Source organism: Azolla caroliniana, unplaced genomic scaffold (genome assembly GCF_043228905.1).
Source record: "Azolla caroliniana isolate FFs.n. ecotype wild unplaced genomic scaffold, voAzoCaro1.0.p SCAF_1, whole genome shotgun sequence".
NCBI classification, from domain to species: domain Eukaryota; kingdom Viridiplantae; phylum Streptophyta; class Polypodiopsida; order Salviniales; family Salviniaceae; genus Azolla; species Azolla caroliniana.
Genome location: NW_028230436.1, coordinates 36,952,726 through 36,967,924, shown reverse-complemented (window position 1 = coordinate 36,967,924; position 15,199 = coordinate 36,952,726). Strand labels below are relative to the sequence as shown.

The following is a 15,199-nucleotide window of genomic DNA, read 5'->3' as shown; positions in this document are numbered from 1 at the left end:
AGGTCTAGGATAAAACATACCGTATGGTGTCACTGTGGACCATTTCAACCTTTTGGGGATGCTAAAAAAAGAGCAATGAATCTCTAGATAATATTTTTTTGTTTGTAAGTATTATTCTATATCTATATTAAATTTGAAGGATGTGATATCCCTATCTTAAAGATATCACTAAATGACAATGTCCTCTTGCTCCACATAGGGATTTCATATGTATAGAACCTTACTTACACATGGCCCTCCTTACCAAAACTCCAATAAAGTTGTTGTCGAGACAAGTCTCTATGTGTGTGTGTGTGTGTTGGCTCATATAAATATTTGGATAGTGATGAGGCGAAACTTTGATGCCGATGCAAAATCCATCAACTAAATAGTGTGCCATAAACCCCCCCTCCCCCTTAAATGGAGATAGGAAGACATGCATATGATGTTTTCCGATTTCATACTGATAGTGTATGAATAAGTCGATCCAGATCAAGAACCCTTGGATGAGTTTGACCAATATTCAAGAAGATGTGTAGAAGATGTTTACCGGTTTCATAATGGAAGTGTATGAATAAGTTGATCCTCATTAGAAACCCTTGGATGAGTTTGCCCACTATTGCAAACTACATTATGTGCAAATATATTAAAGCGATACCAATGCTTGCATTAATATATTTGGGTAAATATCACATTTGTCCATCCTAGTAGACGTAATATTGAAGGTTTTTTTGCCAGAGTCCATTAATGTATTACGTCAACGTAAACCCTTGTTTCAATCAAGCTGGGTTTTATAAAGGTATTCATAGCAATTAAATAATCTCTTATAATTATTTAGCTCAATCAAGTTGTTCGTCCCATAAAGTTATTGTAAATTCAATACAAACAATATACATGCGACTTCATTCAACAAGGGTTCACACATGATGTATGTCATCCTTTACACGAGCATGCACACACACTATTATAGATGTATTTGTTTCTTTCATAGCACCATAGTCAATGCAACATCATTGCCACTTTGATGTTGTCACTTGGTGCCAGCTACTAGAATTGGTGCATGATATTTATTTGTGTAGATGGTGCCAGCTACAAATATTAGGTTGAACAAATAAACTAAGACATAATATGGCCATTCCCAACTTGGGATACCACATATGTGACTAAGCAAAGAGGTCGGGGAATGAACGAGTTGGCTCTCAGAGGAACTTTACATTCACACGAGACCTTATTTCTAGTTGGAATGCAATCCTGGTAGATGATCCGGTGCATTTACAAGGAGGACTAGCCTTTACTATAGATGAAAATCCGGTGCATTTACAAGGAGGACTAGCCTTTACTATAGTTTTCATCGATCCAACCGGAAATAAGGAAGCTTGCTTTCATACTCGTCATGGAAAAAAAAACAATGAAAGGACGGCGAGATTCGTAGCAAAAATATGGACGGACAGCGGATGCGGTCAAAAGGGCGTGGCGGACCCCGGATGTGTGGGCAGGAGAATGGGTGCAAATCCATGATCCTAATCTTGAAAATGTCAAAAGGAAGGGATTCACACACACCCCTCTCCAAAGTCTTACACCATTTTTTGTGGTTTTCTGTGCCTCTTTCCATTTCCATATCCTTAGCCTCTTCTTCCTCATACCGATTCTGATTAGGTGCGGGGCTCTCCCTTTCTCTCACTCAGTTTTTTGTTGTTGTTTTTTAATACTGATTCATATAAACATGGTTTGCATGGAACCCACTTCCATTCCTCATTCAATATGCTTGTTTAATATTCACATCACTCATATACAATAGATTCACTTAAAATTTTCGTTCTGTATGCTTGTTGATACACATGGTTTGGATAGGACCCAATTGAATTGGACAATCGGCACGGCACATATGGTTTGATACTCATTCCATATGCTTCTTTTGCGCACATCACATATATACAAGAGATCCACCTAATTGTTGATAAATAGCCTATGTACACATGGTTTGGATAGGATTCAATTGGATTTGTCAATCCATGTGTAGGATATCTCTCTAAATATACATATGTATCTATACATTGACACACTCCCACAACCATGATTGCCATAGAACCCAACTGAATTCGGCACTCAATTGAACTCGGTATGTATCATCATTGTTACCATCACATATAACAAATAGTTTGCAAAGAACCCATTCAATTCTACACTCATTGCCATCATGGAGATGCCTAGTTTGATAGAATTCAATTCAATTTGTCACTTCATATTCATAGGGGTTGAATCAGCTTGATTTCAATTTGTTTCTGTATGTGTATTTATTTCTATGGTTCGAATAATACAAAACGAAAACCTTGTAGACATTAATCTGGATTTATTCTCTTCTCACAATAGAGTCGAACTTTGACTGAATTGTTTGTTTGATCTGATTGATCCGTTCTCATCCCATACTTTGATTACAATATCTGCTATTTGTGTTTAAGATATTTTAATTTTGTGTCTATTTTACATTCCAGGTTCCTATAACCCAAAATACAACGGGAAATAATCGGCAGAATTAAGAGGTGCAACATTGACAAAAGTGAATCTGCTGTTGCACCCTGGCAATAGATAATCAGCTTTGTATCATTGTTGGCCTAAACTTTGTTTTTTGTATATAAGATAAAGAAAAACAAAGAATACGCATGGGCCTCAAACCGGTGACCAAGCAACAATTAGCCGACTTAAGGGAGATTTTTTTGAAATTTGATATAGATGGAGATGGAAGTCTAACTGAACTCGAACTCGGAGCATTAATTCTTTCCCTGGGTCTCAACCCAACTGTTGATCAGATTACTGAGCTTTTACACAAGTCTGACACCAACAATAATGGGCTTATCGAATTCGAGGAGTTCGTCACCATGGTAGGAAATGATACCACCGACGAACAAATCTATAACCAAGAAGAGCTTCTGTTACTTTTTCGAAAGTTTGATCGAAATGGGAATGGGTTCATAAGCGCTTCTGAATTGGCTTACTCTATGGCAAAGATGGGTCATCCTCTAACTGTTACTGAGTTAAGTGAAATGATCCGAGAAGCCGATATGGATGGAGATGGAAGGATCAATTTTCTAGAGTTCGCGGCGGCAATGGTTAGTGCCGCGTCACAAAGACCTTTCCTGTAAACGCTTTTAGCTGTTTCCATCTCTGCTTAGAATATTCGATAATCGAATTGGGGATTCACAACCAAGGAGATTTGTTTGGAAAACTTGTGAATATGTGGTAGATGGGAGAGTAGTTATATATATACAGCCCTTATTCTCCATGTTTGTAAGTTTAATATCATAATACATACACTATGGAGAGATTTATGTTTAATGGTTTTCTTAGGTTTGCATGCTTTCTTTCAATTTGGGTTATAGATGATTTGATATGCTTTATGTATGTATTGCTGTATTAAAAAACCGTGAAAAAGGTTAGGAACAATATTACAATGAACATAGAAGACACAACTTTTTCATCTTAATAATCTCAATCAAAACAAATAGTGGGGATACCAAGGCAAATCAGTAGGCTTTTTCGCCACAAGTTGATAATCAGGCAAAAACTAACTACATTGAGTAAAACATGAGGATCAACCGAAATCTGTTTTGGCATATATTTTAATGAATGAATAAGATGTTAATCATGAGAATTTGTACCTTGTGAATTTAGAAAATTTACATCAGCTAGTTCTATTTGCTTAATAATTTTCAAAAAAGCTGTGCAGTTCTATGATTTTCCCAACAAAAATTATTGCATAATCAACAACCAACAGCTTAAGATGACTTTTTTTCAAAATCATGTGCATGATTATAAGAAGTCTCTACCATTTAAAATTAGAAAAGCCATCTCTCTATTGCGCAGAGTGCATTTTTAAAGTTGCATCAATATCACTTTATTATTAGAATTTCACCTCTTCAATATCAATACGCTTAAGAAAACCAATCTTTACTATGTTGGAAAATAATAGCTCCACTTCCTTAGATGATGTACAGATACTGTTTAAGAGTATCATAATAGTTTATACAACAACCAACAGCTTAAGATGACTTTTTTTCAAAATCATGTGCATGATTATAAAAAGTCTCTACCATTTAAAATTAGAAAAGCCATCTCTCTATTGCCCAGAGTGCATTTTTAAAGTTGCATCAATATCACTTTATTATTAGAATTTCACCTCTTCAATATCAATATGCTTAAGAAAACCAATCTTTACTATGTTGGAAAATAATCGCTCCACTTCCTTAGATGATGTACAGATACTGTTTAAGAGTATCATAATAGTTTATACCCGTTTGCCAGACATATAGAACCTTTTGATACAGCAGGTACTTTAAAAGAAAATGTTCTTTTTTACTTGTACTCTTGACAAATAATCCCCAGAAAATCTTCGATAAAGAATCTCTCTTAAATAATTTGTTGGACACATATGCTGCAACCTTAGAAAGATTTAAATAATTTGTTGGTCTCATGTGCTGCAACCTTAAAAAGAAATCTTTCACTACAACAGAACATCATTTCATTATGCTTCAGCAGCTCAGGATCACATTCAACGTTGCTTTGGACAGAAAGCAGCTCGATGATCTGACTCGCCACATTTGAAACAAAAGAAAATTGATGATGTCCTGAAAAGACAGAAGAAACCATTATTTGTTATTTTTTTGTTTTCGACGGAAACACACCATAATACCCCTAAGTTCTAACTCATTGGGTATCTACCAGAATATACCCCGCTGTAGCTCTTCAATGCACTATATCAAAGGGTATTCTCGTAATATCCAAAACTCAGGGGTAATTTGGTGCTTTGCAAAAAGAGAAATTACTACACACAAGAAGCAACTATTTAAATCGTTGACCAGTCAATACCTTGGAACTTGGCTTCCTGGAATCCCTCCAGAAATCAATTGTTGCCCATTCCAATTCGTGTTTCTGTTTCTATTCACATCACCTGGGCTAGCACCCCCAGAGTTTGCACTTCTATTCATACCCCCACCAGAGTTACCTTGAATACTGTCCGAATTATTATTATCACTCGAAGAACTTCCACCTCTATTCATACCACTACCAAAGTTATCGTAAATATTGCCCGACGCATTACCATTCCAAGAATTACCACTCCGATTCATACCACCGCCAGAATCTTGAATACCAACCAAGTTATCACCCCAAGAACTTAAACTTCTATTCATGCCTGCACTCCTATTCATACCGCCAGAGTTGTCACCCCAAGAGCTTCCACTTCTATTCATGCCTCCGGACTTATCACCCCATGAGCTTCCACTCGTATTTACGCCATCAGAGTTATCAGCCCACGAACTTCCATTTCTATTCATGCCACTTGAGTTATCACCCCAGGAGCTTCCACTTCTATTCATGTTGTTCAAATTATCACCCCATGAGCTCCCGCTTCTATTCATATTGCTCAAATTATCACCCCATGAGCTTCCACTTCTATTCATGCTTCCACTCCTATTCGTGTTGTTGAAATTATCACCCCAAGATGAGCTTCCATTTCTCGTATTACCCCAACTTGAGCCTCGGCCTCTTACTGGGCCAGTGCCACCGCCGCCGCTACTGTTGCGATAGCCACCTCTTGGAGAAAACATTCCATATCTATCCCGTGGAGCTTCTTCATATTGAAGCCTTGGCAACTTTGGAAAGAGAGTACAAATGATTTCACCAACTCTCTCTCTCTCTCTCTCTCTCTCTCTCTCTCTCTCTCCCCCCCCCCCCCCATAGAATATACTTGATTATAGACTGGCAAAACAAGCTTGAAATATAAGATGCAAGGTACAAAAAATTAACCACCAGAGCAAAATCCTCACACCTGGCTGGGTGACATTATGAAATGGTTTAAGAGATGGGGAGTAAAAGATCTATTGGAGCTCTCAGGTGATGCTATGAAGTATGTGATCATTTGAGGATAGATTACTAGAGGCACTAAGGATGAAGTGGCAAGATGCTAAAATGTCAAACTAGGAATATTACATAGCAAATATTAACATACAATGTTGGCCCCAATACAAGGTAAAAATGCTAAACATATCCAATTGCATCTCACTACCCCCATGACCCTTGGTTCTCGGAGAGCCTTGATATTTCTTCGAACTCATTCACACAATTTAGTGTTGTGGTAGTATCATGGCATCATTGCCCAAATATGAAGATATGCAATGAAAACCTAGTGGACTGTGGGACCAAATATGACGATCAGCATGTAAGGTATTTCGTGAGAACTATGACAACTTGTTAGACGGGCATGACAATGTGAGTGTCATACTTAAATGTCCACTAAGCAGGGTGAGCACATATGTGCATGCATGTTGATTTGGCCCCATTGATCAAAATTGACCTCATCATGGACAATAAAACATTGTTGTATTCTATCTTCACCTTTCATAACAGAGAGAGCGACATTTGTTTCTTCCTACCTCTATAGTTCATAACATTGAGGCAGGTGTTTTTGCATGTGCACGAGTGCACTTCCTGAAGTGGATAGGCTTAATTTGGTGTATAAACTTTGGCCCAATATATATACATACTTATATTGCACACAACGAGTTTTTCTCAATCTTTGCATCAAATTGTAACTATAATTCTTTGAAAAGAGTGTTCATATGCTGAAGTGCATGGATTTTGATGATTGCAGTGTATTCGTTTTTATCCCTTACCTGGGTATAAACCTCTCCCTAGGAACTACCCTAGTTGTTTTCTTTAAAAGGAGGTTGGAACTAACCTTTGAAATTACTTGAATGCAATCTTCAGGTGCCAGTTGAAGAGCAAGAAGTTCTTTCGCAACATCCTCTGGGAGATCTAAAACAGCACCCATGCCCTGATAATCCATGGAATAGTCAGACGGTTGCCAAAAACAAATATACATACTTAGGACATTCCAATAATCAGGAGTTAACCTCTGATGGGTCCAGCATTTGTATTTTCCCAACTTCATCAGCAGCTCTCTGAAAAATTGATGCAAGTGCTCCCATAACACCCCCTGGAGATGAAAGCCCACCAACTCCATGGATACGTGTAAATTTCACTGTCATCCATCCCTTACATATGAAAGAATATGAAATTAATTCATTAGATTTATGTGAGACGAAGAGCAAACAAAAAAACAAATTATATTGTCAAGGTGAGAATGAGATGATGCTGATAGGGAACTTAATAGGAAAGAGATAAGATTGCAATAACGTATGAAAAGAGCTTGATATACCATAAAATGCAAGTGGCAATGGTAACTTGGTCATACATTGATGCTTTTGTCAATAAACATATAGTTGTCCTCTACCTGAAGTATTTAGAATTTCATTCTTCCACTTCTGGTTTTCAAAATCTCTCAAGATAGTTGCATGCAGAGTCTCTTTTTGTGCCCCATAAGAACAGGATAACGACAACCATTCCAATTTATAATTTTCTCTTACAGACTTGACAAAGATTTAACATCAGCAATTGTAAACAATCACTAACTACCCAAGACAATTGCCATCCATGTTTTTCTTTTACCAAAATCCACAGCATAAAGGTCTTAGGCAAATCAAAATAAAATACATGGACATGTGTAATGAAGGACCTAAATACATGATCCATTTTATTTCATGGGGTTAGAAATTATGGACATTCACCAACCATCCACAATATATTTCATTTCACATAAGAACCCCATATCACATAAGGCCTTAAAGGCATGAATTAGAATGTAAAGTACCTGTTCATGAGTAATCAAGGACCTTGAGGCTGGAGGCTGTGTGAATCCACTTAATTGCGCAATGGCTGCAGCAAATGCCTCTACACCTTGCTCCTGCAGGAGCTTATGTGCTGTGGGAAGAAACACGGCCATCAGCTCTGGATGTACTTTTCTTAAGGAATCCTGAGCTTGGTCCGACGAAGCTCTAAGAACATCTTCAACAGTTGGAGCAATTATAGGCTCAAATTTGCAACCGACGTCCCTCTCGATTGTCTTCACCGTTCTTATCTGAGCACTTGTATGTATTAATATGGCTGTGCCATCTTTACCAGCTCGTCCTGTCCTCCCTGAGCGGTGGACAAATGTTTCGGGATCATTTGGTGCCTCATAGTGGATAACCTGAAAGCAATATAAAGATATCAAAGCTGGACTATAATATCCTCAAGATATTGTTACCACACAAGCATCTATGGTAGATCACTAGGATCAGTATACCAGCCTAGGGATCAAGAGTGACCTTTGTGGTTGAACACTAGCAAATAACCTTAATATCGTCAAGTGCCTAGAAAAGCTAGGGCTACTCTATCAATGGCATAAAGCATATCCAAGGTCTTCAATTGGGAAGTGAATCTCATCTACTTTTTAGGTGATCATGGTGTTTAATCTTATCAATTTTTCCAGTGATGACACGCATATAGAATCGTGGGAAGAAATTTGGAAATAATCTCACCAGATCAACATCTGGGATGTCCAATCCTCGAGCCGCAACATCAGTCGCTATTAATACTGAGAACTTCCCACTTCTGAAGCGAGAGAGAGTTTTCTCCCTCTGGGCTTGAGATATATCACCATGCAAAGCTTCCGCACCAAGGATACGACTCATTGACAAAGCAACTTCATCTGCATCCTTCTTTGTTTGTGTGAAAACAATAGACTTTCCACCCTTTCCATACACCTGTAAAAAAGGTACCAGATATGTTTAGACTTTACAAAAATGAGATTCAATCCATGGAAGTGGTTACATGATTGTGTATATATGAATTTACAGTTATAAGATCACTCAGGATAGAGCGTTTGGCTGTTGGTGGACACAACATTGAGAACAATTTGATTCCTTGTGCAAGTTTCTCCTTAGAATCTCCAACCTAACCAAATAAATTCATCTGTAAGGCAATACAACCCCCCTACCAACCCAAGTACGCTGAGTATAGCATTAACGTCAACATATTATCATTAAAAACTCACCAGATCAATCATCAAGGGATTCTTCAAGTATTTCCTGGAAATTTGGGAAACCCAAGATGGCATGGTGGCAGAAAACAACATAGTTTGGCGATTTGTAGGTACATTTTCTAAGATTTTCTCTATGTCTTCAGCAAAACCTATAGCAAGCATCTGATCAGCTTCATCCAGGACAAGATATCTAACTTCATTGAGTGCTAAGGAGCCTCGTTCAATCAAGTCTATAATACGTCCTGGGGTTCCAACAGCAATATCAACCCCATTTTGCAACTTCCTTTGTTGACCACTAATCGGAACTCCACCATAAACACACAAAGTAGACAAAGCGGGTGCTGATTCCATGAACTCTTTCTCTACCTGCACTGCTAACTCTCTAGTTGGTGCAAGCACCAATACACGAGGGTTTCGAGAGAAGCGACTACAAATACAGTAATATTACCTCTTCAGCACATTATTAAATATACCATGGATCACAGAAAATATTATTCGATTTTAATTGTAGCCATAGAACAAAATACCTTGAGCCATTTTGATTTTCTTCCAAGAGGTTCTGAATGATGGGTATGCCAAAAGCCAAGGTTTTACCTGTTCCTGTCCTAGCACGGCCTATTAGATCAAGGCCTTCTGCTGCAGGTTTGAGAACTGCATCCTGCACTTGTCAACATGACAATAAATCAACATGAACTGTATCACAAGAATGAAACAGAAAGGATATGGATGGATGATTTAATGCCATAATCAGAAGGTTAAACTATAATGCATAGATGGGTGACAATTTAATGTTCCAATCAGTTGTTTAAACCACTATCCACTAGAATGTGATATCAATCAAACTAGGATTACATAATCTGAGGTAAGGATAAGTCTATAGTTTCCACTGACCTAAAGGAATAGTACTTTTTTGGGAAGCACAACTGTGCAATCATACATCAATGGGCCAAACCAGAGGTAGATCTAGTAGCTTCATTACTGCACTTAGTCCAGAATCCAGCAATAATTCAATTAGCTCTGTTAAGGTTTGATTATTGTACTGGATTCAATAAGGGCAGATATAGGCCCACTAGCTCCATTAATGTATGATCTCGCATATGCTCATAAGCACATACTACTGGAGTAAATAGACCAGAGATAAGCCTATGGTGTCAATTGGGCAATATGTACGCCCACCAACGTAGATTATTACACATATTATCAAAATCATAGATTAATGGATTGTAGTTAGGTGAAACACAGACCCATTAGTTCCATGAATGATGGTTGCACTGATTACACATATGCTCCAAACAAGAGCCCCCATACAGAGATATGTTTATATGTATACTTGTAGCTAGAGTTCCCACAAAAATACATAACAAGAACCAAAACTGCATACCTGGATGGGAAACAAATGGGTGATGCCTCGTTTTCTCAGAGCTTCAACTAGCTCAGCCTTGAGACCCAACAGAGTGATATCACTACCATTGTTCAATGCTCGAGGTTGCTCAAAATTACTACCTTGCACGGACATATTCCCGGGCACACCCTGTCCAGATGAAATATACATGTTTTGTCCAGACATATCCCCAGGGACTCCTCTTTGGATAGATAAGTCAACATCCCTTTCTGTAACAGCATACTCTTGCATAGCCACCGCGGATCTCTTCCATGAATCATCACCAAAAGGAGGAAAATTGCCTTCATTCAAATGTACAGGCTGAAAGTTTGAATCCATTCTAACACACATGGTATGCAAAACCCTCGACGAAGAAGAAGAAGATAATTGTCCATTTGTTGAAATTGTGTTAGGCGAAGTAACAAGGCACGATATGTCTCCCACGAAAGAGGAAGACAACATACTGACCACATTACCGGACGTACTCTGATACATTCTTCTGCTTCCTGCCTCAAGCGAGAGAGAATGGAATGGCTGAATTAGCCCTCCGGCAGAAGCTAGAGAAGCCATGGAACCTCCTATATACATGATTTATAGAAATACATGTATACGTGTGATAATGAGCATTCAGAGGATTAGAATGGTATGGATAGCTTGCTTTCGTTAGAATTAATCAGAATAGCATTAGCAAAAGCATTTCTTTTTGTATAAATTGACATAGTTTCAAAGAGTTGAACCCTAGATAATAATAATAATAAGCTATTGATTTAAAAAGCACATAGACATAAACCCAGAGTTCAAAAGAAAAGAAGCTTCTGACGAAAACTTTATTCATGGATGAAACAGGGGATGCTTAACTCTAAAAAACAGAGAGCTTACCGGTTGGAGAAGAGGGAGATAGCTGAGGAGAGCTTCAACTCTCTTCTTCTTCTTCTTCTTCTTCTTCTTCTTCTTCTTCTTCTTTTATGAATTCTCTTTTCCAGATATTTGTCACCCTTCTCTGTGACTTTTGAAGTCATGCACTATGCCAAGCCACACACATGGAGAGACGGAGGGAGAGATAAGGTCTCCCTAAAACCTCTTAGAAACCCTTTGGCCCCTTTCACACCCGCCCAAATACCCCTCGCTTTGACACCATGGTGTGTCTGGCTTCTTCGTCCTTTGCCTCAAGCCATGGTGCAGGTGGGCTGCCCATTCGTTGTTCACCTTCTCTTTAACACAACTAGCAAGCAGCTCCCTTTGCTTCAGATATAGTAAACTCTAACTTAAGCGCCCACTTTGATCTTGGTAAAAACAAAAGTGCGCACTTAATGAAGGATTTTTTGTGGGAAATTGTTGTGTGTGAAAAGTGGTTGGCCAACTCAATGACCCAATTCCAATGATGATCAACAAATACTTCCACGACAGCTTCATCATTGATGCAAAGTTGTCCGCATCACCATCGTGGTGCCGATGATCTTGAAAAAACAACCAGTTCATAATGATTCCTTGGAACATGATCTTGTCCTTTAGCTTCCATGCATTCACTTCATTGAAAGGGCTAACAAAACATAAACGTATTGAATATCTTGTTGATTTGGGAGGCATTTTGCCCACTAGACAACCCCATTGATCTTCTCTCCCTTGAACTAAAGGGCCAAAAGAACATCGAAGCGATCATAGGGCTTGGAAGGAAATGTTCCTCCATATGAACTTGGAGATGAGGGACTCTTTCCGCTCAACTAGGGGCACGTCCAACATACGATCAATGGGTTGCTTTGTAGCAAGCGCCAATGCTCCCAACATGTCCATGATCATTTTCACCTACACCACCTGAACAACAATCAGTGGTACCTCCCCTGATGATATTGCAGCCACAAAGTTTATGGAGAGTGTTGCCACATTCACACTCGATTGGAATTGGATGAATTTTTGTCTATTGTAGTGAATCAATTAGCCCCGTTGTACAAAATTCAAAAATGACACAAAATTGTTATCCATAATCACAATGTTTGAACTATCCTCTACAACGCCTTGAATGCACCTAGCAAGATTGGCATCTGCTTCTAAGATTGTCGGTGCATCATTAGTACCATCACTTGTCATGGCAAAAACCTCGCCCATTTCCCTCAATGTCCTTACCATCAACAACTTATTTGATAGAGATGCTTGGAAAATGTTGCTTTCTTCCCTTGTTTGATTAGTTACGAAATTCTCTTCCTTCAATAGCATGATCACTGTCATGAAGGATCCCAAACTCTATAGAACTTGTGTTCATGGTCATAGACTATCTTGTGCCACCATTCATACCTTTATACTTGTCAATGCTTCACAAAGTTGCGAACCTTGGGTCAAGAAGGATCCTTAATTCCAAGAATCACAAGAAGGGTCAAGTTGGAAATTGTGAAAATCTGCTAATCCTATGTCATTTCATCAACAATACTTGTGACATCCACATGATCGACATCCATATATGCAAAAGCTATGCGTTGTAAGCTCTCGAAAGCCATACTGTCTATTTCTCGCATGAATCAGCTTCTCCAATCTTTTTCAATGGGGATTGTGGTATCATTCAATGGCATCATTTGATTTTTGTTGATGATATTGTTGTTTTTGAATGTTTGAAACGTAGTTTTAATTTGATTTGATGTAAATTTATCATGAAGCAATGTGTTTTTATTTGGATATTGGCCTTCAAAAAATGCACACAATCAATTGGCACACTTAAATGTGTTAAGAAAACGTGAAGAAGGCACTCGGGCTCTTCTTATGTGCGCGGCGGATCGTAGTGTGCTGGATCGTTAGCGTGCTCTAAACAGACAGAGAAAGGAAAGGGGACTTACCTCTGTAGTAGCAAAATGGTTTTCTTCTATTACATGTAGAGCTCAACTTGCTCTCGTCAGTCTTCTGGTCTCTCACTCTCTCTCAGAGTTCTCTACTCTCTATTCTCTGTTTTTTCTTACTACTTACTTCCTATTCACTCTCACTTACTTTTACCTAAGTCATAAGTTATTACACATGCAGCTAATTAGCTGTCAGTCGCTAAATAGCTGTTCACTAGCTAATTAGCTGTCACTAGCTAAATAGCTGTTTTACCTTTTTGTTCACTAGTAGCTAAATAGCTACTATAGCTTATTTCTCATAAGCATCACATACCATGTTGAGCTTGCTTCTCAACACTCCCCCTCAAGCTCAACTTATTCTTGCTTGAGGTTCTCTTCAATCTTCTTTTCCATTTTGCTTTTTAGCCATCTCATCAATGTTTACAACTCCCATCATGTTCCGAAACTGTGTATGCTTTTCCACACTCAATCCCTTTGTGAGAATATCAGCAACCTGCTGACTTGTATTCACATACACCAAATCAACTTCACCTTCCATCACTTTTTCTCTAACAAAGTGATAATGCACCTCAATGTGCTTTGTTCTTGCATGGAACACTGGGTTCTTTGCAAGCTGAATGTTGCTCATATTGTCACACCAGATTGTGACAGCACCATCTATATATACTCCCAGATCAGCAAGCAGTCTTTTGATCCATACTTCTTCACATGTGGCTATTGCAGCCCCTCTATACTCAGCTTCTGTACTGGACAATGCAACAGTAGCCTGTTTCTTGCTACTCCATGAAATTCCTGCACTTCCCAGGGTAAACATGTATCCACTTGTGGATCTCATGTCTGTTTGGCTTCCAGCCCAATCAGCATCTGTATATCCTTCCAGATTTATGTCTAGATCAGCCCTGTAAAATAGTCCAAAGTTCTGAGTTGCTTTTACATACCTCAGAATCCTTCTGATGCAGTCCAAATGTGGCTTTGTTGGCTGTTGCATAAACTGGCTGACTAATCCAACAGCATAGCTCAAATCAGGTCTTGTTATAGTCAAATAAATAAGGCTGCCCACCATAGACCTGTACATGTTTACATCTTCTATCTTGGCTCCCAAATCAGCCCTCAACTTGCAGTTTTTATCAAGTGGTACTCCAATAGGTTTGCATCCAAGCATACCATACTTTTTCAACATAGTTGTTGCATACTGTTTTTGCAGCATACATATACCACTTTCAGATCTGATGATTTCAATACCAAGAAAATATCTCAGATCTCCCAAATCTTTCATATGAAATTGCATTTCCAGATTTTTTTTCAACTTTCTTATTTCATCCACGGAATCTCCTCCAATAATCAAATCATCTACATAAATCAGAATAATAACAATGCAATCATTTTCACTTTTTACATACAAAGAAGGATCAGCTTTTGACATTTTGAAACCAAGATTTTTCAGAGAATCTGAAAGTTCTCTGTGCCATGGTCTTGGTGCCTGTTTCAGTCCATAGAGAGCTTTTTTCAGCTTACATACATAATCAGGTTGTTTCTTATCTTCAAAACCTGGTGGTTGACTCATATACACTTCTTCTTCCAAGTTACCATGTAAAAAAGCATTTTTTACATCCATGTGATGCAAAATCCATTTTCTGGCTGCTCCTACAGCAAGTAGTGTTCTCAAGGTTGCCATCTTTGCAACCGGTGCAAAAGTCTCATCATAATCAATCCCTTGCATCTGAGCATATCCTTTTGCAACCAATCTTGCTTTATGTCTGCTTACATTCCCATTGGAGTCATGCTTTGTCTTGTAGACCCATTTGCAGCCTACCACATTTTTCTCTTTTGGTAACTTCACTAAATCCCACGTTTTGTTCTTAGCCAATGCATCAATCTCTTCTTGCATTGCATCCATCCATTTCTTCTCAGATTTTGCTTCTTCGAAGCTGTTTGGATCAGGGATCTGTACCACCTTAGACATGTATGCATAATGCATAGCCATGTATGTATCATACCCAAATCTTTCCACAGTCTTTTTCTCTCTATCTGATCTTCTCAGTTTCTGATTTGCATTCTTTATTGCCTTTTCCATACCAGGGATTTTCATTTCCTGTATTC

The 15,199-nt window shown here is 38.5% G+C and overlaps 2 protein-coding genes across 3 annotated transcripts; one reads left to right on the top strand and one right to left on the bottom strand.

Annotated features, from left to right (window-relative positions):
• The first annotated feature begins 1,530 nt into the window (after positions 1-1,530).
• LOC147870325 (putative calcium-binding protein CML11) lies at positions 1,531-3,312 on the top strand. The gene is made up of 2 exons (XM_087338902.1): positions 1,531-1,635; positions 2,472-3,312. Exon 2 carries the CDS (start codon positions 2,640-2,642, stop codon positions 3,117-3,119), a length of 480 nt encoding a protein of 159 aa, XP_087195028.1. The 5' UTR covers positions 1,531-1,635; positions 2,472-2,639; the 3' UTR covers positions 3,120-3,312.
• Positions 3,313-4,169: 857 nt separating this feature from the next.
• LOC147870324 (DEAD-box ATP-dependent RNA helicase 3B, chloroplastic-like) lies at positions 4,170-11,327 on the bottom strand. Of its 2 annotated transcripts, XR_015532276.1 has the most exons (12): positions 11,157-11,327; positions 10,278-10,855; positions 9,424-9,554; positions 8,909-9,323; positions 8,710-8,808; positions 8,394-8,618; positions 7,685-8,062; positions 6,888-7,028; positions 6,713-6,808; positions 4,843-5,627; positions 4,459-4,601; positions 4,170-4,415 (listed from the first exon to the last, which is right to left on the bottom strand). XR_015532276.1 is itself a non-coding variant. In XM_087338894.1 (11 exons), the coding sequence occupies exons 2-11, from the start codon at positions 10,845-10,847 to the stop codon at positions 4,526-4,528; spliced, it is 2,916 nt and encodes a 971-aa protein (XP_087195020.1). In that variant the 5' UTR covers positions 10,848-10,855; positions 11,157-11,327; the 3' UTR covers positions 4,342-4,525. The 2 variants fall into 2 exon arrangements, 1 of the variants encoding a protein (XP_087195020.1); XM_087338894.1 differs by having other exon boundaries at positions 4,342-4,601.
• Positions 11,328-15,199: the final 3,872 nt, after the last annotated feature.

What these genes read in the sequence shown, in the direction of transcription:
- LOC147870325 (XM_087338902.1), top strand. Translation starts at nt 2,640, where the DNA reads ATGGGCCTCAAACCGGTGACCAAGCAACAATTAGCCGACTTAAGGGAG.
- LOC147870324 (XM_087338894.1), bottom strand. Translation starts at nt 10,847, where the DNA reads ATGGCTTCTCTAGCTTCTGCCGGAGGGCTAATTCAGCCATTCCATTCT. An exon ending in AAATGCTGGACCCATCAGAG is followed by an intron (nt 6,809 to 6,887) that starts GTTAACTCCTGA and finishes ATGGATTATCAG; the next exon opens with GGCATGGGTGCTGTTTTAGA. An exon ending in GCATTCAAGTAATTTCAAAG is followed by an intron (nt 5,628 to 6,712) that starts GTTAGTTCCAAC and finishes CTCTTTCCAAAG; the next exon opens with TTGCCAAGGCTTCAATATGA.